The 23,201-nt window shown below is 41.5% G+C and overlaps 3 protein-coding genes across 11 annotated transcripts; 1 reads left to right on the forward strand and 2 right to left on the reverse strand.

Moving 5' to 3' along the window:
• Positions 1-111: 111 nt before the first annotated feature.
• Positions 112-5,734, reverse strand: poli (polymerase (DNA directed) iota). Of its 2 annotated transcripts, none has more exons than XM_020099327.2 (10): positions 5,473-5,734; positions 4,328-4,453; positions 4,083-4,247; positions 3,624-3,770; positions 3,228-3,464; positions 2,701-2,879; positions 2,059-2,150; positions 1,834-1,967; positions 1,461-1,681; positions 112-1,025 (listed from the first exon to the last, which is right to left on the reverse strand). In XM_020099327.2, the coding sequence occupies exons 1-10, from the start codon at positions 5,579-5,581 to the stop codon at positions 246-248; spliced, it is 2,190 nt and encodes a 729-aa protein (XP_019954886.2). In that variant the 5' UTR covers positions 5,582-5,734; the 3' UTR covers positions 112-245. The 2 variants fall into 2 exon arrangements, with proteins under 2 accessions (XP_019954886.2, XP_069379553.1); XM_069523452.1 differs by having other exon boundaries at positions 112-1,028; positions 5,473-5,720.
• Positions 5,735-6,435: 701 nt separating this feature from the next.
• LOC109637104 (RNA exonuclease 1 homolog) lies at positions 6,436-15,293 on the forward strand. 6 transcript variants are annotated; one of them, XR_011240855.1, is made up of 17 exons: positions 6,436-6,527; positions 7,121-7,382; positions 8,178-9,676; positions 9,765-9,860; positions 10,134-10,377; positions 10,764-11,086; positions 11,188-11,331; positions 11,412-11,526; positions 11,603-11,674; positions 11,755-11,895; positions 12,072-12,185; positions 12,350-12,423; positions 12,709-12,813; positions 13,167-13,282; positions 13,402-13,540; positions 14,574-14,730; positions 14,915-15,068. XR_011240855.1 is itself a non-coding variant. In XM_069523444.1 (17 exons), exons 1-17 carry the CDS (start codon positions 6,495-6,497, stop codon positions 15,001-15,003), a joined length of 3,579 nt encoding a protein of 1,192 aa, XP_069379545.1. In that variant the 5' UTR covers positions 6,436-6,494; the 3' UTR covers positions 15,004-15,293. The 6 variants fall into 6 exon arrangements, 5 of the variants coding, with proteins under 5 accessions (XP_069379545.1, XP_069379543.1, XP_069379542.1 ...); XM_069523444.1 differs by having other exon boundaries at positions 10,134-10,269; positions 14,610-14,730; positions 14,915-15,293; XM_069523442.1 differs by having other exon boundaries at positions 10,137-10,377; positions 14,610-14,730; positions 14,915-15,293.
• On the reverse strand, positions 14,537-19,510 carry LOC109637105 (UDP-glucuronosyltransferase 2A1). 3 transcript variants are annotated; one of them, XM_069523453.1, is made up of 7 exons: positions 19,356-19,510; positions 18,487-19,277; positions 18,230-18,378; positions 17,960-18,091; positions 17,416-17,503; positions 16,134-16,353; positions 14,537-15,960 (listed from the first exon to the last, which is right to left on the reverse strand). In XM_069523453.1, exons 2-7 carry the CDS (start codon positions 19,217-19,219, stop codon positions 15,681-15,683), a joined length of 1,602 nt encoding a protein of 533 aa, XP_069379554.1. In that variant the 5' UTR covers positions 19,220-19,277; positions 19,356-19,510; the 3' UTR covers positions 14,537-15,680. The 3 variants fall into 3 exon arrangements, with proteins under 3 accessions (XP_069379554.1, XP_069379555.1, XP_019954821.2); XM_069523454.1 differs by lacking the exon at positions 18,487-19,277 and having other exon boundaries at positions 19,356-19,496; XM_020099262.2 differs by having other exon boundaries at positions 18,487-19,490.
• Positions 19,511-23,201: the final 3,691 nt, after the last annotated feature.

The raw sequence follows: 23,201 nt of genomic DNA on the forward strand, positions 1-23,201 counted from the left end.
CTTTTACTTTTAAACCAATGTTATATTATTTGCTTACTTTTTTACCTGTGGTCCTCCTTCTGTTAATTCTGATATACAGATGTGTCACCAAAAACCAAAAAGCCTCACCAATTTAGACAAAGTATCTTTTATTTAGTTCACTCCCAGTCTATTTCTTGAGAACAACTCAACAATAATAAAACTTAATTTTAAATAGAAAAGTAATATGTTTGATTATTAACATAAATGATGTTTAGGTGTTCTCTCTAACTAGGTTTGAAATACTTGAACAGACTGTTTTCCTGACCTCCTTTTCCTGCAGCCTTTCTGTCTTTGGTCATTAACCTTTTCCCTGGTTTCTTGGATGACAAGGTTTTCAGCATCGGCTTCTGCTGCTTCCATTCAGACATCAGCTCCCGTTGAACATCCGGCGGAAGCTCTGAAAAAACCTCAGGGTCCACATTTCCCGGGAATTTGCAGTCAGAAGACCCAAGGAATGACAGTCTCCCTTCTTCTTTCACTAGGAATCCACTTGTGGCCAGAGGCCTCTGATGATTCACTGTGGTCGTGCTGCAAGATGGATCCAAGTCGTTAACGGCCCCTTTAATATTTTCTGTAAAAGGCTGTGAAGGTTGTGGTGAAGGGGCTTTTGGTGTGTGGGGGACATCAGGGACTGTGGTTGGTGCTGAGGAGCTCGTAGAAGTGCTGGGAAAAGAGTTTACGTAGGCAGGAGATAACAGTTCCACCTGGATATCCTCAGGGAGAAGTTTGAACACTTCTGGGTCAAACTTTTGGGGCAATCGTTGTGTCACGGTGTTGCTTGCTTCATCAAAGTCTGACCTTGCTGCGCTGCATCCTTTCTGAAGTGGAGCATCTTTTACAGCAACAACAGAGCTTTGTTTCCATTTGGATCCATGTAATGCTGCCTCATAGCTATCAGGGCTTTTTGTGGTTACTGTCATTTGTGAGGTGTGCTGTATAACCATGTTGTGCACACTGAACTGATGATCCATGCACTGACTGTCTGCGCTCTGAGAGGAGTCATTCTGCTGGAAAAAAGGAGGAGCTCAGATGATTCAAGGAAAATTCAGAGAACTCACTTTTTCTAAGAATGCCTGAGGACTTGTTTATGCCATAAAATCATTTGTTTTGCCTGAGCTTTCACGAGAAAGCATTTACAAAACATTTATGATTGCGACCTCTTCAATCATCCGATCCATCCATCAAATCTCATCACAGGTGTCGGAAGTCAATGAGCTATATATTTTGATATTTAAACATGACAGATTGTTGCAACAATAAACCTTTTCTAGCAAATGTTACTGCCAACAGCAGCCAACAGAAAATATTTAAGACTTCATGTAAATCAAATTAAAGACTCTTTACAATCTTCTAAAGCCTTTTTAAGTAGTTTAATGCTTCTTAAAACCTTTTATACCCTGATGGAAACATGGGAGATTAAATGATCTGCTGTACTTCACCTGACTTTGTGACGAGCTGGTCTGTGTTTTTCTCGGAGAAGTGCCATGTGTGAAGAAAGATGTTATGGAACCCTTTCCGCTGACGGCAGCTCCCCTGGTCTGCAGGTTACTAAAGCAAACGTTGATGAGGGTGAGGTGGAAGGAGGTGTTGCTGTCCACCATCTTGTGGAAGAGCTTCATGGCCAATGGGACCAGCTGGAGCACAGCATCATCGCTGCGGCCTATAGAGACATTACAGAAAAAAATAAAGCTGAGTTATAAAGAAGAAACAAATACGAGCACTTTCATGGTGAAGAAAGCTGCCATATATGGAGACTATATTTTGCTCTTGCAGGTGGGGTATTTCAGCATCTGTCTATTTGCAAGAGCTTACCAGAGGGGATCTTCTGTCCGATGTGGCTGGGGATCGGACACTGTCGGCTCTCGCGACCGAACAACTTGTTGGTTTTTGAGTATCTACGGATTGTGAGTCGGAAGGTTTGAGGCTGCCTTCCATCTTTGTTCATCCTAGTTATCAAACAAGTGATAAAGGTTGGATTCAGTGGCTCAAGCATAACACATCACAATTTGATTAAAGGGTGGAGAAACCCATCCTGACCTTTCCACCAGACTGCTCAAGAGCTGCTGAATCTTTTGCAAAACATCTTTAGTTGATGACATTTTTTTGAACGAGTCTTCATCACTGAGAGACTGCAACATAAAGATTGTGGTAAAACACAATTTTCACTTTGAAAAGGGGAAACTGCAGCTATTTCAATGAATGAACAATGAATCTTTGTTTATGAGTTTCTGCAATTTCTACTTTATCAAATTCAACACTTTACTGTTAACAGTTTTCCAGTGCTGGACAGATAACTGGACAAATATCGTCCAATTCAAACATTACAGACATTTTTTTTATGTGTACTAAATTAGCTTTTACTCTGTAGCACATTTTCAGTATTTTGCAGAAACTCAAATGGATATTGACATGCATTTATAAACCATTTTCCTACATACATAAAAAAATGTTTTAAAGTTATTAGGAAAGTTTCCAGGACATATATACAGGATATATATATACAAAATAATACATCAGAGATTAAAGATTTTCCAAAACTCCACCCCACCACCTGCCTTTATTTTCTACTGATGAAATGGGGGACAAGATATTTTGTTTACTCATTTGTTACCTCCCTTGATTAATTCCCAGTAAAACACCCCCTCAGGTTAAGTAGATGCTCTGGATACCCCAGCCTACCTGAGGGGCCCCAGTAGGGGTGACAGGGGAGTCATCAACGCCAATGGCCAGATTCTTCAAGCGCTGGGCACTGGGACCTCCAAACTCTCTCACCAGGTCATTCAATGGGAAGCGCTGCAGGTCTTGGACACTGACCAAACCCAGGGCTTGAAGTCTTTTAGCAGTTTGGTGACCTATCCCTAAGAGGACATGACGAGACCACACATTTAGCATCAGGAATATTTGACATGAGTGACGTGGGTCAAAGACACATCAAAGAGCTTTTTTAAGAAGCACATCCATGGATGGATTATGAGACAAAGTGCTCCTGAGCACTGCTTGAAAAAATGCCCCTCAACCTCCCTCTATACCATCAAGACGTGTAGATTGAAAGGGACACAAACCAACTAATAATTGACTCGGATGGCAATTAAAAAATATATTGAAGCCTAGAACCAGGTATGGACAGACACAGAATCTCTTTGGGTTTGTTTTCCATTTATTTGAGTTCTTCTGGTGGCTTTTACTAAAATGTCTAACATATATACCTGGTACTTTGCGGAGACTGCTCAGGCAGCCCATGATGTCGCAGAGGTTTTCCTCCAGCAGTGTTGTCTGCTGATTGGGTTTAAAGGTGCCAGACACCAGTTTGGCCAGGAGCTTGTTTGTTGCAATGCCAGCACAGCCAGTCAGACCCAGTTTGCTGTGGATGGCTTCTCTCAGCTCTGCTGCAATGTGTGAACCTAAAGCCAGCCTCGGGTGGTCACTGGCTTTAACATTTGCACCTGAGCAAGAATAGATAGTCAGACATTCATATTATCTGTGGAGCTTTTTGTGTAGAAGGAAACTGAAAGAGCAATGCAAATATTACACTAACTTCCTGGTTGCCATGAGCCGGATGTACAACTATCGATGCACACACCAAAGGCAGAAATGTGACTTACTGACATGGTTGTAGATGTGTCCTGTAAATGAAAAGTTATTCAGGTCTGGCGCCTGCGTTAGCCGTCTTTCTACCATCTCTGTGGCATCCATGAAGTTTTCATCAAATCCAAGCCTTTCGACAAGTGGACAGTAGGACATCAGGAGCTCTGGATAGAGGACATCAGAGGTAAAGAGAGTTGGGCAGAGAGAAAATATGCCTGCTGTTAACTAAAGGAAACATCCACTACATGTCCCAAAATATTTTTCAACAAGGTATGTTGCATTAATCTGTGGGTTATTATAATATCTCAGTAAATGATGAAAGCAAAGCCAACGTAAATAAAGAGTGTGTGATGTGCCACTCAGGACAATTCTCCAGATGGGAGGTGAAAACCTAACTCTAAATATGTTAAAAAAACCTTCCACTCATTATTAGAACAGAGTACAGCTATATGATGTGATGTAGTTGTCTTGCTCACCTGTCACTTTATAGGACATTTCTCTGTAGTGTGTTAAGTCTTCTCCTTTAACCAGCACCAGCTGAGGACATTTCTCTTTCGCATCAGTCACAGACATCAGTTTGGTGAGACCCAGCTCTCTTGCCACATAGTTACAGGTGACTATGATGTATTTTTGCTGGATACCTGACAACATGAGAAACAAGATTATTCTGAGCTTAAGTAGAAACACACCTTACACATTTTAATCTATTCCATCAGTTTACCTAAAGGCACTTCTCTCAGTGCTGGGTTTCTGATCATTTCCACCTGAGCGTAGAAGCAGTCCAGGTCAAAATGCAGAATGACTCTTTGTGCAGAGGTCCCTGCGGATGACTTATTCAGGCTTGGACCTGAAACAGTTAGTTACAGAAGTCTGATGGGGACACAGTACTGATTTAAAAAATATAATTGGTAAGAATAGAGTATAATTTAAAAAAATATGGGGGCAGGCAAGAAGGACTTGCTGTAAACATTGTATTTGTTTATAGCACCTCCCTGAGAGCACAAGGTCCAAATACACGTGAGTGAGAAGCTTTAGAAAGCTCCCTCACTATGTTGAAGAGAAAATTTAATAAAATATATTTTTATTTCAGTTTTATATTTTGAGTGAAAATTACAAATATTTACTCCTTCCAGCTTCTTAGATTCATTTGCCAGCTCTGCTCAGTTGCATCTGCTGCTTCCCTATGATTCTGTAGGCCATATTTATTTATTCACTAACTACAATTTCAATCTACACCTACCAACCAGATTGAAAACTTTAAGACTTTACACCAGATAACTTAACTTCACATACAATCTGAGGGGTTTCTTAACAACGTATTCAACGTATATGTTGACTGCAAGACTGTAAAAGAAAATACACATTTCCCAGGGCACAAGGTGATGTCTTTAAAATGCTTCATAGAAACTGCAAATACAACATGTTTTTGTGTTTTTACCAAACCAAAAGTGATTCCTGAGTAATTGCAACAACCAATCAAGGAAGTTGAATAATTTACAATTATTATTAATTCTAAGTGATGCCAACTTTTTTTTATCGCTCTAAACAAGACTGAAGCAAGTATCCAAATCAGTTCAGTCTTACTCTTTCGTTCAACAAATCTATTTATCGACTAATCATTGCAACAATTGTGGGAAATATTTTACTTTTCAATACATTTTGGTGATATTGAAATCTGGATGTTTGAAATTAACTAAAACTGTGTTGAATAAAGCTAAAGCACGAGGAAGCTGCAGAAGCAACCAGGTCTCAAACAGGGTTGAAATATAAATCCGGATGATGAGATATTATAAATACAATGAAAACCATCTGCGTTATGTTTCTCTCTGCTCGTCAGAGAGACATTTTCTGGGCTCAGTTTTTTACCCGGAGCCGCAGCAGGAGCAGGAGCAGCGGGGCTGAGAGGAGCTGGGTCCAGGAAACTGCTCCTCCACTCGGTGTCATCCTCCTCCAGCTCATCCTCACTGTTTCCCATGTCAGACAGCGGATATATGAGGAGTAGAGTCGTTGTTAATAACGTTTGTAATAAGTAGACACGCTGTTGTTGTTTTGTTTACAACTGGAAAACTGCACCACGCAGGGAAACTACTGCTTCTCTGCAGGTCATAGTTCAGTTATTTACCACAGCGCCGCCTGTCGGTTTGGAGGGATTAAAGCTACAAAGTGAACTACAACAAATCAGTTTTTTGCAGATGTTAAAAAAACAAAACAAGTTATAACTCAGTGTTCCGATTCATAACTTAGTCCTATGTGCAAACAACCCTTCAATGTAGGGTGAAATCCCAGGACTTCATGGGGTGAAATGGATCTGACACTATTAATGTTGAGGATATTAATCTGTTGTAAATTGAGTTGAGTTTAATCATACAGGATTGTTAATGTGGGACATCTTGCTTGAGGTAATCTGGGACAATCGTTTCAGTTCTCTACATGTGGGAAATATGCATTTAGAGACTGCCTGAAGTAAAATAAAAAAAGATAAACTAAAGAGATGTAGCATATCTGCAGTTATCAGACAGGAGTTAGTAGTAAAAACAGCCTGTCCCTGTCTGTTTAAACTGGTTATTTAACCAGCACATGGTGGATTACTCAGTGAATAATCAATGTTTTAAATACATATTATAGTTTCTTTACTAAGACTTAAGGGTTCTTTGTGGAAAAATAGGACTTTCATATGTCAGTATGAATTAATGACATTTCTATGAATATTACTTTTTTCTTATGCAGCTGTCTGTCCTTTGACCTGCATAAAACAAATTGATTTAGATTTTTTAAAAGCATAATACTACCCCCCCCCCCCCCCGACCCCCCCAAAAAACAAAACAAAAACAAAATCAAAACGAAAGTGGGCGGAAATACCCGAACGCTTCATAAGCAGACGAATCAACATGGCGACTGCAGCGGGTAACACGCTCGTAAGTGTAAGTAATGAAATCCTGCAAATATAACACCGTCACAATAAGTTTGAATCCACCGGAACATCTTCACCCAGTAGATGATGACAATGACATGACATCGGATCGCTGTGACAAGGATTTCAGGGGAAAATCGCTGCTCACGCCGTCACAACATGTAAACAGTCTGAGCGAGAGTAACGAGTAACGATACTTTAACTTCATTAAGTAAGTAAGTGAGTAATGGCGTCATTTAATATTCTGTGTCGCTGTAATAATGTTGGTTTATTACAGTGACACACAGACACAGTGTCCCAATTCCCAGGGGGGGGGGGGGTGTTCATTCACAACTAACTCAAACATGAGCTCACGCTCTACTTCCTGTAGTTGGTGTTAGTTGACTTCTGGAATAAATGAGAACTTTTCATTTTAATAGATAAGATATTAAGGACAAACAAAAGGGAAGCTGACTAATTTAAAAATCAAACCTGTCCTGTGCAATCAACCCACGAATCAATCACGCTCAACACTTCCTGGCTGGGTAAAGAGTTGTATTAGTTTGAGACTGAAGTAGTTTCGTGTCCAGCTTGTGTTTATTTCAACAAACACTTTTCAAACAGAACCGGACCGGGGACTATAAAAGAGAAGCTCGCGAGGCCTCCGGCTCCTCCACCTCCAACTGCCCGGTCGACCGTTCACTGAACTCGGTGAGGAAATTGGCGTCTTTGCCGATGTTTCGCTCGTCCGGTCTCTTCGCGGATCTGCAGTGTCCCTCCCCGGGGGTCGGGCTCTGCGAGCGGCCTCACTGTTTCTACAAACATGGCTCTAAGCAGCGGGACGTGTCCGCCGCCTCCTCCCAGCCCTCAGCGGTCCCCCCAGCAGGTCGGTGTTCACAGGTGTGCTAGCTGGCTACATGCTACATCCGGTGCACGTTAGCCTGGGTTGTGTGTTTTAAAAAGTTTTAAAATGCTCATAAATTGTGACAAATGCAGGTAAACTTAACTAAAACTAAACTAAACTAAAGTGGATAACACGACACTTCAAAAAAAAGCTTTGTGGCTGTTTTATCCATTTTAATCGGTTCAGTTACACGTTATCGTTTAGCTAGCTGCATCATTTGGCTAATTTTTGTCCGAATCACTGTGGTTACTAAGTTTAGTGCATCATTATATTATTATTATTTTAAACCAGAAGCAGGAAAATCAATTTTATCCTTAATTTTTCTTTATAAATTATCAGTGGTTCTATTTGTTTCATACTTAATTCATTAATCAATCAATTACAATGATTAGTTTTAAAAGACAACCCCATAAAAACTGTTAATTTACACCTAAAACGACTTGTATCTTTTTGGCCACATGTCCCCAAACCAACGGTGCCCAATACTTTATTATTATACTTATTTATACTTTACCTAAATCCGAATTTTGTGTCAGAATATCACTAATGTAAACTAGAACTGGTTTCTCACCTCAAGGCTGAATAATCCTACACATGATTATAGAAAACATCTGCAGCTGTCCCTTTATCTGCATCCACAGCAAACTCTAATGGGTTCTTACCAGGCCCAGGCCCTCTGCCAAGTTTAGTTCGAAATCCATTTTTGCAGACATCAGTGAAAGGTTAACATCTTTGACAGCGGTAATAAAATATGCTATTGTGTATTTCCTTTAACAGAAGTCCAGAATTGCTACCTGTCACTTGTTTGTGGATCACCAGTGAGCGATGAGACCACACACGAGAGTCTCCAAGAGCTGGAGCAGATCAACAAGAAGATTGAAGCTGTGAGGCACGAGGTGGAGCAGGAGAAAAGACGACTGTCGCGCTACCAGACCGTACAGTCAGACAGCAGAAACACTTTGCCTAATTTCTCTGTGTCCAAGTCTGAGACTTCAGGTAAATGTCAAGACAGACGTTCTCCGTTGTCCCACCCTGACTTAAAAAAGACATACTCTCGGACAAGGAAGTATGTGGTTGACAACTCAAAACCAAGGACTGACTTGGAGTATGACCCCCTGTCCAACTTTTCAGCAGACTTGCGGTCTTACAGCTCGTCAAGTAAGGAGCAGAAAGTGAAAAATGCACAAGTTATTAACGGAGAGAGAGACACTGTGCTGTCTGACCAAAAGAAGCCAGTCACTCAGACTTCTCAAACGCCATCTCCAGATCTACTCGAGGACTCGATTGAAGACAGTGTCCTGATTATTGACATTCCTCCCTCGCCTGACCAAACAAGAGGCCAATCTCAGAAGCTTGATTGTGTTGCTGGCAGTACCCAGGGTACAGTAGAACAGCTGAAGGAGGTCAAAAGGGCCCCCTTTGCACTTGATTCTCCACTGCTGCCCCTTGCAGATGCCGAGGCTTCACGTGCATCAATGGAAGACATAGTTACAGTTGATGATTGCAGTGTTGAAAACAATCAATATGCATCTACTCTTTATGAGAAAAAAAGATGTGTAAATATACCAGACGATGGGAGTGTAATTGACTTAACTGGATGTTTAGAGGATCTGGAAAATGAATGTCTGAAAATCTCTTGTCAGGCTGCTGAAACAAAAGTTGACAATACTCCTGAACCTGTTAGTCCCCCTGCCTCCTCAGACCAACAATATCAGAGTTGTGACAATCTGGGCATTGAAGAGGAGGAAAATCTGCCTCAGGTCGAACTGCCTCTACGTGAGGTTGCTCGTAGTGATGAGAAAATGAATCCACTGCTGTCACATTACTGTCAGTCGAAAAATTCGCCTTCATATAAAGCTCAGGCTGCAAGCTCAGGTTCACCATGCAGGAAACGCACCATCCAAGCCCAGTCAACAGAGATGGATGTTCATAACCACCTGTCTCCCAAGCGAAGTGCCCCATCACTGGTGTCAGGAAGCCAGAACATGTCAAGCACAACACCAGGACAGATGCAGAGTGGTTCTCTCAACAACCAGGCTTCATCAACATCTGTCAACTCACATTTGATGAACAAAGGCGATTCTTCATCTGAAACCACTGAGCAGCTCAAGGCAGGTCACGAAGAGGTTATAATAATCTCCAGCTCCGAGGATGAGCAAGAGCTCAACTATTCAGATGTAGAGCTGTCAGAGAGTGACCCAATGGAAGAATGCTACAGGATCTTCATGGAGGCAAATAATGAGGATAAAGGAAATAAAGAGCAACCTGATGTGTCTGTAAGTATGCTGTTGATACTCCAAATCCAAGATTCAGACATATTTTAAACCATGAAGACGTGTTTTCTTTATACTTTGTCATGTTTAGGTTGCAGCAATGGAAGTGGAGAAGGCAGAAATGACCACCACACCTCTAACATTACCAGGAAAGAAGAGGGTGGCACATGAAGCCAAACATACAGAGGTACCTGCAAACACTGAAAATGCAACATATCTGAAATAATCAAATACATAGACATTTAATAGTAGTACATTTATAAAACATATAATGTAAATTAACTGATACCACGAAGAAACAAAAGATGGAAGCTGAATCATCAAAGAAGACTATCTAATGATTGTACAATTTGAATTATTGACACAGCTAAATATCTACAGACAAACCCAGATGAGCATTAATATTTTTTGAAATTAATTTGGCTCCAATTAAAACTTGATATTACTTTGATCCAATCAGCAGCCAGTGGCAAAGAGCAGACCTCAACCCAAGATTTTGGTCCCTCTGCGTGAACCAGCAGCTTCAGGATCTTCCATCCCTTCAAAGACCCTGCAGGCACAGCAGAGAGCCTCCAAGCTGACTTCTTCAGTAAAAGGTGCTCAGGCTTTTGCTTCCTTCTCATGTCAGATGAAACCAGAGAACCAGACTACTGCTTGTCCTCCTCAGACCCTTGCAAACATACAACCTGCTCCTGTGCAGAATGGTAAGCATCTGTACCTATTATACCTTTAAGTAATATTGTTAAATGCAGGAATCCAGATCCGTGCCCATATATCTCCGTTCATTCATTTAACCACAACCACACAGCTTTCACTTCATGTGCAGTCATACATCTATTTGCACTCCCTCCCCTTAGTAATGACCCCAGAATGAAAACTGCTACCTATATGGTAAATTACCTGATGCACACGGGTGACACCCACTGGACAAACAAAGTCTAGAAACAGCTACAACCAGTAGGACATCTGGAGGCCTGCCCTGTCATCATATATGTAGACTGTCCTGTTTTTGCATGTAAAACTTAAATATAGTTTCTTTCAGGGATGTGTTGTTGTCTCTTTGCCTGAATGCGTTTGTCTCATCGCACAGCTCACATGGACTACCTACATTTGGGACCGCCTGTGATCCAAGTAGGAAACAACTTGCACTTGATCCTCCCAGAGGGCACCTTCCCTCTGTCTGTCACTTCAAGTTCCTGCCCTGTTTCTTCAGTGGTGACCCCGGTCAGTCAAGTGCATATGAGCACTATGAAACAAACCTGCCATAAAGCTGCAGTAACTCCCGTTCAAAGATACCATCCAACAGCACCCGTGCTCATTCCTGCTCCAACACGTAGAACTTCATTGGCCTCTGCTACAACACATTCAAATCCAGCTGCCTCCGCTACATCTCAGCCCACTGCTGCCACCAAGGTAAGAAGTTCAAACAAAATGTCTTTGGTGGGGCCATTTTAACAGACTGGTTAAAAAAAAAAAAAAGTTTAATATCTTTTATCATGAATTTATTCTTTCAGCCTGTGTCTACTAAACGTAAACTGAAGCAGCAGAGCGGGGCCGCCAAAGACAAAGTGCCCCATGATGTCAGACAGCGTTATGTCAAAATGTTTACAGAGGAGTTCCTGAAAACGACAGCCAATGTCAACGATGCCTTTGAAAAGGTGAGCACATGTTGCTAAATGTCATTCTCACTGTCAAACTGTCTGGATGTTTATTCGTTTTGCTGTTTTGTTGTTGACAGGCTGTTGCTGAAGAGGAGACTGTGTACAATCGTAGTGCAAACAAACTCAAATATCTGAGTGTCGCTGTGAATTTACAGAAGAGGCTGAAGAAACAAAGTGCTGTTTCAGTTAAAGGTGAGAATCTCCAGAAAACTGTTCAAGAAATCTGAAAAAATGATGCGGATAGAAGATGTTATTGTTTCTGCTGCAGACGAAAACAAAGTCAACGGCCAAAGATCGAAAGGCAACATACCCCTTAACCTGGAGATGTTGAAAGCAAATGGTGAGAATTAGTTTCCAAATCGTCTTAGTTTCAAATGTCTTTAGAATGGCAGCTTCTCAGTTTATTCTTCTCCCCTGCAGATGATGCAGTATTGTACGAGAGTTTGAAGGATTATATTTTGAGTGAGGAGAGGCTGATTGAGAGGAACTATCCTCTCCAGCACCCGCAGAAAGCTGGCTCTGCTGCTCTCTTTGCCGACAATAGGAAAGGCAACACAGACCGTAAGTGACAACATCACCACTCCAGCTGCAACCAAGCTCCCTGGAAATACAAGTGGATGTTGTTCTCACATTGTGTCACTAGAGGGCACCTGTAACTTGAGCTGTTGCATCTCAGCACATTTCGCTGGTGATGAGCTTCTTTTTTTTTTTTTTTTTGTCTGTTTTGTTGGTTAAAGCCTTGAAGAGGATCTGCTGTCGATGTGGGGCCACATACTCTGTTAGCCAAACGGGCAAACACATTCGCAAGGAGGAGTGCAACTACCACTATGGGAAAGTAGTAAAGAGCAGAGGTAAGTAAAGTTTTGCAGGGAAACAACTTTGAACACAATTGCCAGATATTTTCCTGACTAATTGATTAATATTTTGGCCTTAAATTATTAGAAAACGGTCGCAATATTTTGGCATCAAAGGTGACGTTAACAAATGTTATTTGGGATGTTTGAAACTGTTGCAGTGCCTGGTGGTGTGGAAACCCGCTACAGTTGCTGCCAAGGAGTCATGGGAGCAACTGGATGTCAGGTGTTTAAGGTAGGAAAGAACAATTGTAGTCAAACATTTCCGGAACAAAGGCTACATCCAAACTAACAAGTTTCAGTTTTTAAACAGTTTTAAAATATGATGATCTATGTCCACAAAGGTGTTTTTGCTCCATATCTGTAAACCCCATCTACACTAATACACGATGCAGCTCCAGACTAATTTTCAGATGAGAAAACTTCTGTCTCAAACTCTGGAGTATTTTAAACGTAGCAACAGTGACGCATTTTCGAAGAAAACATAGTAATGGGTAAGTCTTTGTTTCTTCTCCAACAGTTGCATGTCCATGATTCCCTCTGCATGGATGGGTTTGTGTCTACCATGCCTAGACATCCCATGGATACGAGCTGTCCTGGAGTCTACTCCTTGGATTGTGAAATGGTGACGTCAACTTCTTTTTGAGGGGCAGGGTTTTTAAAATTTACCATATGTTGACCCTGAACTGAATCTTTCAAAAGCTCCAGTTGTTGTGGTGATTAGTGTTCATCTCTTTTCCACCATTCGAAACTGGGGATATGCCAAAGAAAGTATTTTGCTTATTAAACCTGGCACGTCTTTTGAGAGGGACTACTCCAACTCCCTCTTATCCTCTGATTGTATTTGCTTCAAAGTAAATATACTGCATATAGGAGCTTATCTTGCTGCACAAGACATGTTTGCCACCTTTAGAAGGGTGTGGTTGAACCTTTGGTCCGCAACGAAAACATAAATATGTGTATGTTTTGTCTTCGTAGTGTTACACTGTTCATGGTCTGGAGCTGTCCAGAGTGACGGTGGTCAACTCGAGTTTGCAAGTCATCTACGACACCTTCGTCAGACCCGATCACGAGGTCATTGATTACAACACAAGGTAACGTTGAGGGGTTGTGATATGTAATCTCTGTTTTTTCACGCAAAAGCTGGGTAATAATCAGAAGTGTTGACTTTATGTTGAAAAACGATCTCTTTCGATGGCTTTTACCTGTGCAGATTTTCCGGCATCAGTGAGGAAGACGTGAAGGGTAACAACACGTCCGTCAGAGAGGTGCAGGAGACCTTACTGAGCTTCATTAGTGCTGACTCCATTCTGATTGGACACGGCCTGGAAGCAGATCTCTGTGCCCTGAAGGTGACAACACTTTTTTCAATATTATTGACTTTACTTTTGCATATCGCTTCCAGAGCATCGATCCTCCTCAAATCATTTCACACATGATTTTTGCTATGAATCATATGTGAGGAATGGAACAAATCCCATTTCTGTTATTTCACTTTGCATCATTAATATTATCACTTGTTAGTTGAAATGTTTTTCAAGCTAAGTACACAAAGGAGTCAACATGGTGATTTTTCCTGGCGGGTGAGGAGTCTGGTCTTTATATATTTTTGTCAGATTTGGCTCAGAAGACATAAAGAACAGGGCGTTTTTATAAACACCTCATGAAAAGGGACAAACTGTGGTGTCGGTCCACACTTGTGCTACAGATGTGAGAGGTTTGGGATTTTGGCAGCTAATTCCCACCGTTTGCCAAATATTAGGATGTTTGTAGCATCAGAGTTAAGAACTGCTTGAATTATGACAAAATATACAATGATGAAGTTTAGTCTAACGTTGACACTGCATCATCCAAGCCCAGACAACAGAGATGGATGTTCCTGCAGCGGTCGAATGCTCCGATGTAAGTCAGGATGCTGCCTTATTTAGACACTGTGCCTGCACTGTTGGAAAGGTTTCTCTGTAGTTTTCTAATGTATGAGTTTTAAGTGACTGTGATGATTTATCTAGATTAATACCAGTGGTGTAAGAAGTATGATCAGAAGTATCAGAAAACAGTGTAGAAATACTTTTTTGAGTATGCAATGACACATGGGATTATAATTACTGATGCGTAAGTATTTGTGTCACTGCAGCTGGTAATGATGTAAGTATTTTCAATGACGATATACAGCTGTATGATTTACTCCAGAACATTAACTTGCTGGTTATATTTTGTATTAATCAAAACCTAAAAGGGAACAGAACCTCAGCTGTGAGATAAAGGAGGAAAAAGTACAATATATATATAAGTATCAGAAGTAGAAATCATGTACTAGTACCTCTCTCGGTTACTTTCCACCACTCAAATCTGTGTTTATATGTTTAATTTTCACATTACAATTAGTGACGACAGCTTCAGATGTGTTCCTCTTTGCTGTAGTTGCTCCATGGGACAGTGGTGGACACATCGGTGGTTTTCCCCCACCGTCTGGGCCCCCCCCACAAGCTCACCCTCAACAAACTGACAGCTGAATACCTTCGACGGATCATCCAAGAGAGTGGTGGGTCCTCATGGATACAGCCATCGCACAAATGTCTACAAACTAAAACCCATCTCAATCCTAATAAAGACAAAATCAGTCATAATATAACTTTGAATCAAACAAACTATGTATGCAGTTCTACTAGAGAGGTTGTTACTGTTGTTTGAATGAGTTATAAATAATTATTTACTGTTTCTCCCAGTTTGTGGCCACGACACCGCCGACGACGCTGCTGCCTGCATGGAGCTCATGTTATGGAAGCTCAAAGAAAGTGGAAAACTGAAAAAATGATGGAAATAAAACAAGAAACAAACTCTGCACTGTTCAGACATGAAAGACAGTTGCTGCAATGCAAATCTGTATGTGTGAGGTTTCTGGAGGGCTATGTATTAATTTATTTAGTTTTTTTAGTTTGATTATATCACTTGATTTATGTTGGAACACAGTATCCTGTATGTCAAAGTGGCAGCTCATGTGTCTGTGTTGGTATGAATATGTGATGACGCTGTAGTGTGCCAAAAAAATGTGAAGCAGTGGGGTCATTTGTAATAATAATATATAAGTAAAGGCACAGAATCAAATCCCTTTGTGTGTTTTTTTTGTGTCTAATCTTTTACCAGCCAATGAACGTTGAGCCTTAAACGTCAAATGTGGAATCAAAAAATAAAAAGGTGTGGTTATGCAAATTCACACGCACCTTTGAGCAATTGCACTAATTACTGACTATACACGAGGGAGCAAAAGAGACGTGCTCTTATTGAGGAAAGTTAATCTGTGGTATTTGTCTATGTAGATGACTAAGTTTTATTTTTCTGCTTTTTACCTAAGTTGTTTGAGAAGTTGTGGATCCCTGATCACAAACACATCCAGGACATTGTGGGGACACAACATGCCTCAGACTCAACAGGAAAACCTGAAAACTATCAGAGTTTCACCCATCATTCCGTTCCATTTCATTTTAAAGTCCATCACTCAGTCTTTTTCTTGCCTTTCCTGCCGAAGCACATCCGAAAGCAGAAACGGCAGGTCATGATGAAGAGGAGTGTGGTGAGCAGAACGACGGCGAGGAGGAAGACCAGGACATCCAGGCAGTGATATTGGTACCAGGTCAACTCATGGGACTGGACCCTCAAGTGCTTGGCCCCATTGTTTCTCATGGTGAAGTCGATCCAGAACAAGGCCTCATCCAGAGGACTGATGGGTCTGTCATGGTGGATGCTGGACAGCCGCATGGCACTCTCCTTGTACCTGGATGAACGTGGGTGGAAAGGTGAGTTCATGTGCATTTTATTGTTTAATTTGTCACAGAAGCAATAAAGCCTTTAAAGTCTTAAATTTAACCTGCTGGAAACAATGATGAGAAAAGGACCCAATACATTTTTAAAACCCTGGAATGGACTCAAGCCAATAAGGGAACTTACGATTTCTCATTGATAACAGTATTGATTGCATCTCTAAGGTCCTCAGCCTTCATGAAGTTTAAGTCCACGGCAACTGCAGCTCCCTTAGCCTTCATGTGGATCATGTTTTCTGGTTGGTCAGCGAACAAGGGGATGCCCACCATGGGAACACCGTGGTAGATGGCCTCATAAATCCCATTGGTGCCACCGTGGGTGACGAAGGCTCTGGTCTTGGGGTGACCTGATAAGATACCAAAGATAATGACAGTTAATCTGCGTGCATTCAAAACCTTGCATTGTGCATGGGTTCTGTATTGATTGTAATTGATTACATATCACACCCACGCACCCAGAATCCACCTCAGATATTGATTCAAGTGGAAACAACACTGGTTATCAATGTCTGACTTAACTCATTTCCTACTTGTATTCCTCGGAAACTCCAATATAAAGCAGGAACTAATACTTTCTACATTTCCCTTAAAATTACTACCAAGTTCAATTAAATTGTATTTGTATAGCGCCAAATCAAAATATAAATTATCTCAAGACACTTTACAAAGTAAGGTTGAAACCTTAAAGCGTTACATAGAGCTTTCTAGAAAACTTTATATCAATTAACAACTAAACACAAGATATTTATTTATATTAATGTATTTTTTGGGTAGATTCTGAGGAAGCTTTCTGGTAAATAAGTTGGAAAATATGGGACCTATAAAATAAAGCATGACGCTGAACATCTGAGTTGCAGCCTTATAGCTCTCCTATGATAGAGTAGTACCACTTTGGCTGATTATTATTACCAGAGTTTGATAAAACAGAAGAACACAATGAGCTCAATAAAAACAAAAACAGTTTTAAAACTAGATTTCACTTTGTAAAATCCCTACAAGAAGAATAAGTGAAATTATGCCTACTTTGCCAAGTTGGAAGGTAGCCAGCCCAAAAAAGACATGTGAGTGGAAGCTGGCAGCTTCAAGGATTCTTTTCTGAAGTTACCTTTGTGCACCTTTTATTCACTTTGCCCTTGTTGGGCAGAGTCCACAGAACAAGCTTTGTCATGCCATCTGATAAATCTGAGCTGCATGAGCTTCATGTATGTTTAGCGTTCACACTGGGAAAGTGACAAAGGAAAGTCTAAACAATCGGGAATGTATTTAACCCCTGATTTGTGAGTCTGCTGGTGATGGACACACAAAGCAAAGCACAACGTGAATCAAACAGTGTGGCGGATAACGTGTTTCTTTAAAAAGTAAAAATCATAAAGCTTCTTGCTGAAAGCTTTAATTAAAGCTCGACTTACCCAGCAGGTCGTTCTGGGGGATCCAGTCATATGTTCTGGTGTTATCACCAAGAGTCTCTGGTTTTTTTCCACTGTATCTCCACAGCACCTGTAAACAACAGTAAACACATGTTTGGACTAACACAGGTATAATCTTTATATATATATTATATTATTATAATAATAAATAATTATATTGTATAACTTCAGTATTTTTATCTGGAAAGTGATTCTCCTTACCTAATGTCCAGTCCTAATATCCCAATTAGACTTTAACCCATGAACCATTGTGTGTTACTTAATATATCTTATCTCAATCTTTCAGAGTAATTTACACCTCTCCAGGTAGATGAAGGTTTTATTGACTGTCAACATGGAATAAAAACAACTGAGACAAAATGTTGACATCAAAGTCGACACAAACAAATGTCGTCTTCTTTTTCTCAATTAAATTAAATAGCCTCAACTTAGTAAGGACCTCAGATAGTCAGCACTGGGGTTATATAATAGGGTAAGCCCTAACCCATAAAACCTGAAAGGTTCATTAAATTTAAACTAATTTGACCTTTTGTGGGATCTGAGCGAGGGCCGAGGCGATCATGTTTCCCTTCTCAACCGTCATGTTCTTGACAAAGGATCCCAAAGTGAAGACCACGATGCCAGCGTCTCCTGAACTCTGCACAAATTCTTCCATATCCTGCAAGAAGAGAAAAGCTGTATTATCCCAATTCAAACCAAATGTAACTTCTGTTACTCCTTATATAGCGAAGTTACAGGAATACTGTGGAGCTGTGATTTTAGATTAATGGGCCTGTAATAATAGAGACAATACTACCTCTGGCAAAGGTTTAGCTGGTCTGCAGTGGATCCCACCAACGTATTTGAAGTTGGGGAGGAAAGGACGAGGGAATTCAAAATCCCAGTAGGTTCGAATCAACCAGAATTCTGCTGTACTCATTATCTGGCAGGCACTGGTCGGTTTCCCTGTCACAATGCAAAAGTATCATCAATGACTCAGGTGTGATTTTCAAAGCAAAGCAGTTAAACAAACAGAGGAAAGTATGGTGCGTTTAAAATAACTTAGCCGCTCACCTCGGATTTCGGAGTAATACTCATCTACTTTGTTCCAATAAATGTAATTAAAAATAATGTCATTCATATAATAGAAGACAAAGTTCCACACTCTCTCTGAGAAATCCATCTTGTCTGTCAGTTTGCTCATAGCAGCCGGGACAAAGGAAGGTGGAGAGGGGAGCTGACCACAGTATCTCTCCCAGTTATTCACAAAGCTAAAGCGCAGAGAGAAAACCAGGGGGATGCCCAAAATCTCTGCTGTCAGGTCACTGCCGGGGTAGATGGGGTCAGCCAGGAGGAGGTCATATTTTCCTTCTTTCAGCTTCTTCATGACGGTGTCTGATTTCAGCACTCCGTCCAAATACTTCAAACCATATTGCATGTCGGTCGCCATCAGTTCGATAAATCTCCTGTAAATCTGCAAAGAGTTCATTTGATCCATCTCGTATAAGGAGAAGTGAATAAAGCTGTCGAAAAACGTCTCCATCTCCGCCATTGAGATGTCTACTTCAAACTTTTCGTACTGAAAGCGAGAAGAAATATTGGTGTTCATGAACAGCGTCACGCTCGGAGCCAGGACGGTCACCTGGTGTCCCCTGTCGACCAGAGCCTCCAGCAAGGGCTTCATGTTAATCCAGTGGCTGCCTTCAGTGTACCACACCAAGATGTTCCCTCCATTCGCTGTCCGAGTGGCACAAAGTGCCAGCAGCACACAAACGACGAAAGCAGAGCCAGCACCATGTTGCTCCATAGTGGCTGTGTGTCACGAGGAAAAGCTGCTGTAGCCGGACCCTTTTTATAACGTGCTCCTAGGTAAACAATTATTAACTTCACAGAGTTGAAGACTGGGTCATAGTTCCACTTAATGCATTAGATAACAGACGTACCTTAAACAAATGGTCAGAGGTAACAGGTGATGGCTGTAGAGCACTGAGGAGAATCTCTGTAGAAAGAAGTAAGAAGTAAAAACCACAGAAGGCTAGATCCTTGCTGTCAGCTGGACGAGATGCTGTGTAATAAAGGATAATGACTTCAGCTCAATGGGCTTGGACACAATTGCATAATCTGAGGAAGTTGTGAAAGCATGTGGGTGCCTGCGGAAGAGTTCCCCCGCATACTGAAGTGTTAGTCCAAACACGTCCATAGAAGGGAAATGTCTGTATGTTGTAAGTTAAGGATTGTCGGTCTATTAGAATTAAAAAATGCAGACTGGTTATCATTTAAATTAACATTTCAAAAGTAGCTGTATGAATGATAAGTGGATTATTCCTACATTAGGAAGACATGGCTCGAGGGACAGTGGGTCAGTCCAGGTCCAGACTGGATGGATTGTCATGAACGTATGAACAAACAAACATGGATCCTTTATCTTCCCAGAACTTTTTCTTTGCTGCCACCAAGAGGTTGATGTTTTTTTTCTTTTGTGAAATATCACAATAACTATTACAAGGATAAACATGAAATTTGGCCGAGGTGTCCATCGTGTCCTGGAGAATAACTTCTAATGATTTAACCCTGGATCTAGAAAATACGAGCAGGTCAAAAATAACACTTATTTTAGATCTTTACAGATGTTCATGGTTCCCAGGCGACAAGGCCAAAGACTATAATTCTGTCGTCCTTTTTCGAGTGGTTTTCATGCAGAGAAAAACCAAAGCCTTTCAATCTGACTGCGTCGTCCCACTAACTGATCTGAAACACAACTGAACGGTGGATGTTTCCCATGATCCCCGGCTTCCTGAACCAACAAATCCACCAAAGAATCCTTCAAATTTAAAATGTTTTCTGACTGAATATTGAAGATAAACGCTGGTTTTTAATGACTTCTTTAGTTCAGCATCACTCTCCAACTCGCTGAAGCTGATTCAGACAATTTAAACTTTGACTCTCAGTCAGTTCCACGCTTTCTTGCACCCACTCCCCAAAGTTCCGTAGAGCAAGAACACACGTCCAGCGTGAGGAGTGAAGAGGCTCCTTTCTCCCACAACCGTCAAACAAGTTGTGTAGGGTAAAGAATCGTGTTGCTTTAAGTCCAGCGATGCTAGCATGGATGTCGATTTGTGTTGTTCCTTTAGAGACGTATCGTGCAGCAGAATGAAGCAGCTGATTTCAGAAATTAGCTCAGGCCAGGGCGCTCAGCTTAGCGTGAATATTTAGGAGGCGGGGGGGTTTTGTGGTCCGTGCCTTTAGGAATCGGTGGCGTAGAGGCCGCCTTGTTCTTGGGAAATGTCACGTCCAACTGTTTGGATGTCTGAAATCTTAACTCTGGGTACTTTAGCCCCCTCATTAACATTGTAGATTCCTTTTGACACCGGATTCAGGAGCGTCTGGAAAAACAATAAGCATTTGAATACGGGATTCAATGCCCTGCTGTGGGAGTTGGTGGCCATTCAGAGTTTGTTAAGTGAGCCCCGCTTCGTCCTCAGACCTCCCCTGGCGGCACAGAGGACACGTGGGAGAAACTGGTGCGAGGGTGTCGGAAACAAAATTGATTCTGATGGTGTATTTTGCCCTTGTGCTTAATTTTCTCAAGAATCCAACCATCCACACCTCCCTTTCCACATTCCTGCTGCCTACTCTCCTTCCTTCCTTCCTTCCTTCCTACTCGCTCTGTCTTCCCACCACAGGGTGAGGGTTACAGCGCATTGCTTTTTGAAGTAGACATTTGCATAATCAGATTAGAATGCGTGATTGTCAGTGGGCTCCCCCATCAGAGGGTGCTCCAGAGGAGAGAGGGTGCTGTCCAGCCCAACAATGAGGGACTCCCCTCCTCTCTCTCTCTCTCTCTCTCTCTCCCTGCACCTGCATCCCACCCACCAACCCACAGCGCACTGCGGGTCAGCTGCGGCGGCAGTCCACGCTTGGACTTGGAGCCGTGTTGGGGTTAAAGGGAGAGAGGGAGAGAGACAGTGAGAGGAAAGGCGAAGAGGGAGGAGGGGGTTTCGAGTGCATGACGGGAGTGGGAGGGCAGGGGTTGAGCTAAGATATTTAAACATGCAGAGTGTGAATTGGCTTTAAGGGGATAAAGAGCTCAGGGCCTATCAGTTGGCACCCAACTCCAGAAATTCTTTTTCATGGGCGCCTCACCCGGGAGAGCGAGGGGCTGCCTGCACTGATCTGGCCCATTGTGATAACGGATTCAGACAGTGTGTTAGACGCTGATAAGGAAATGTGCTCTCAATAGACGATTACCCACATACTTGGGAGAGAATAGTCAATCAGGCAAATACACTTGGTGGAGGGAAAGAGAAGCGTACAGATTTATTATTATTTTCATCGCAGAGTTTCATAATCCTGCTCGAAAGTTGAGGTCAGAGTAATGCTCATGCTGCGATTGGGCCATTTCTGTAAATAAGGTGTATCAGCAAAATGCATTTGAAATCCTGGCAGCTTGTTTGCAAGAAGCCATCACATGCCTTTCCTTTCCTGTTTCATAAGACGAGTGAACAATCCAGCATGAGGGAGTTTGAATTACGCCGAAACATTTCACACATGAAGAAATAAACCGCTTTTAATATCATGTCTCATATTAGCAGGAAATTCAGCTATTTATAACCACAGTAGTTTCAGTTATTATTTCAGTTCCCTGTGAAATTGCTGAATTCACCGTGAAATTGCAGAAGTGGTAAATACCTCCTTAAATTCATGTTGCGTGAGAGACAGACTGCTGCTGCACAGTCTCTGTCCCAGTACAATAATATTTATCTGGTATTTCTGCAGCGTTACAAAGAGTCACCTGTCGGTTCCCACAGGCCTCCAGTCAGTGTGTCCAGCTGCCCTCTGCTCCGTTTACACACCATTAGCCAGAGTTTAACGGCCGGGTGACAGCGCCCGAAACCATCCCTGTGTTTGCTCTTCAGCTCAGTCGGTTGCTTTTTCACCCACACACATTTTCTACAGTGACAAAAGACGATTAGGCGTGTAAACGTCTGACCTGGGTTAAAATGGCCGCAAACAAAACCACTGAAATCGGAACTGGAGCTGAAACTAAGAGTTTATCCATCGTTTTGATGATGACAGAAAATTAAGCAATAACTATTTCATGATATTGATTAATCTGTTAAATATAAAACCTGCAGCCAGAAACCTGGGTTTGATGTTTGGCAGCTAACTTTCATTTGAAAAATACATGATCAGTTAAGATTGGGTCTTTTCTCTCTCGACCGTGGTCATCAATGCTTTTATTTAATCTCAGATTATCATTATTCACTGTTTTCAGGGTTGAGCCAAAAGGAAAATCACATCTCATCTGCTCGACTGTGAACAACAACTAGAGGACAAGGTCCCATCAGCCTTGTTTTAGCCTCTGTTCCCTGGTTACTCAATTGTAGAGTTTTAAAGATTTCCCTGGTTTGGCCTCCTGTTATATTGAGTTTTCTTCTCTTGTATGAGTCAGAGCCTCAGATCCTCGGCCGGGACCTTGCTCAGTGTTCGTAGGTTCACACGCCAGACAAAATATATGATAACAAAAAATATTGGTATTGAATTATTAGTATTTTTATGTAATCTAATCAATAAAATCATAACAGATACTAGTTGATCTTTCTGTCTAATGATCGTAAACTGTCTTTTGGACTGTTTTTATTCTATCAAATAATTCTGACACGTCCCTTCGGGTCCCGGGATGCTAACCTCTCGAACCTAATCGGAACTATAACTAATTTTCAGCTTTTGTTTTGTATCAGTTCGATGGTGTTGCCTATAAAAAGCATTTAGCGTGTGTCTTTATAAAC

Source organism: Paralichthys olivaceus, chromosome 4 (assembly GCF_024713975.1).
Source record: "Paralichthys olivaceus isolate ysfri-2021 chromosome 4, ASM2471397v2, whole genome shotgun sequence".
NCBI classification, from domain to species: domain Eukaryota; kingdom Metazoa; phylum Chordata; class Actinopteri; order Pleuronectiformes; family Paralichthyidae; genus Paralichthys; species Paralichthys olivaceus.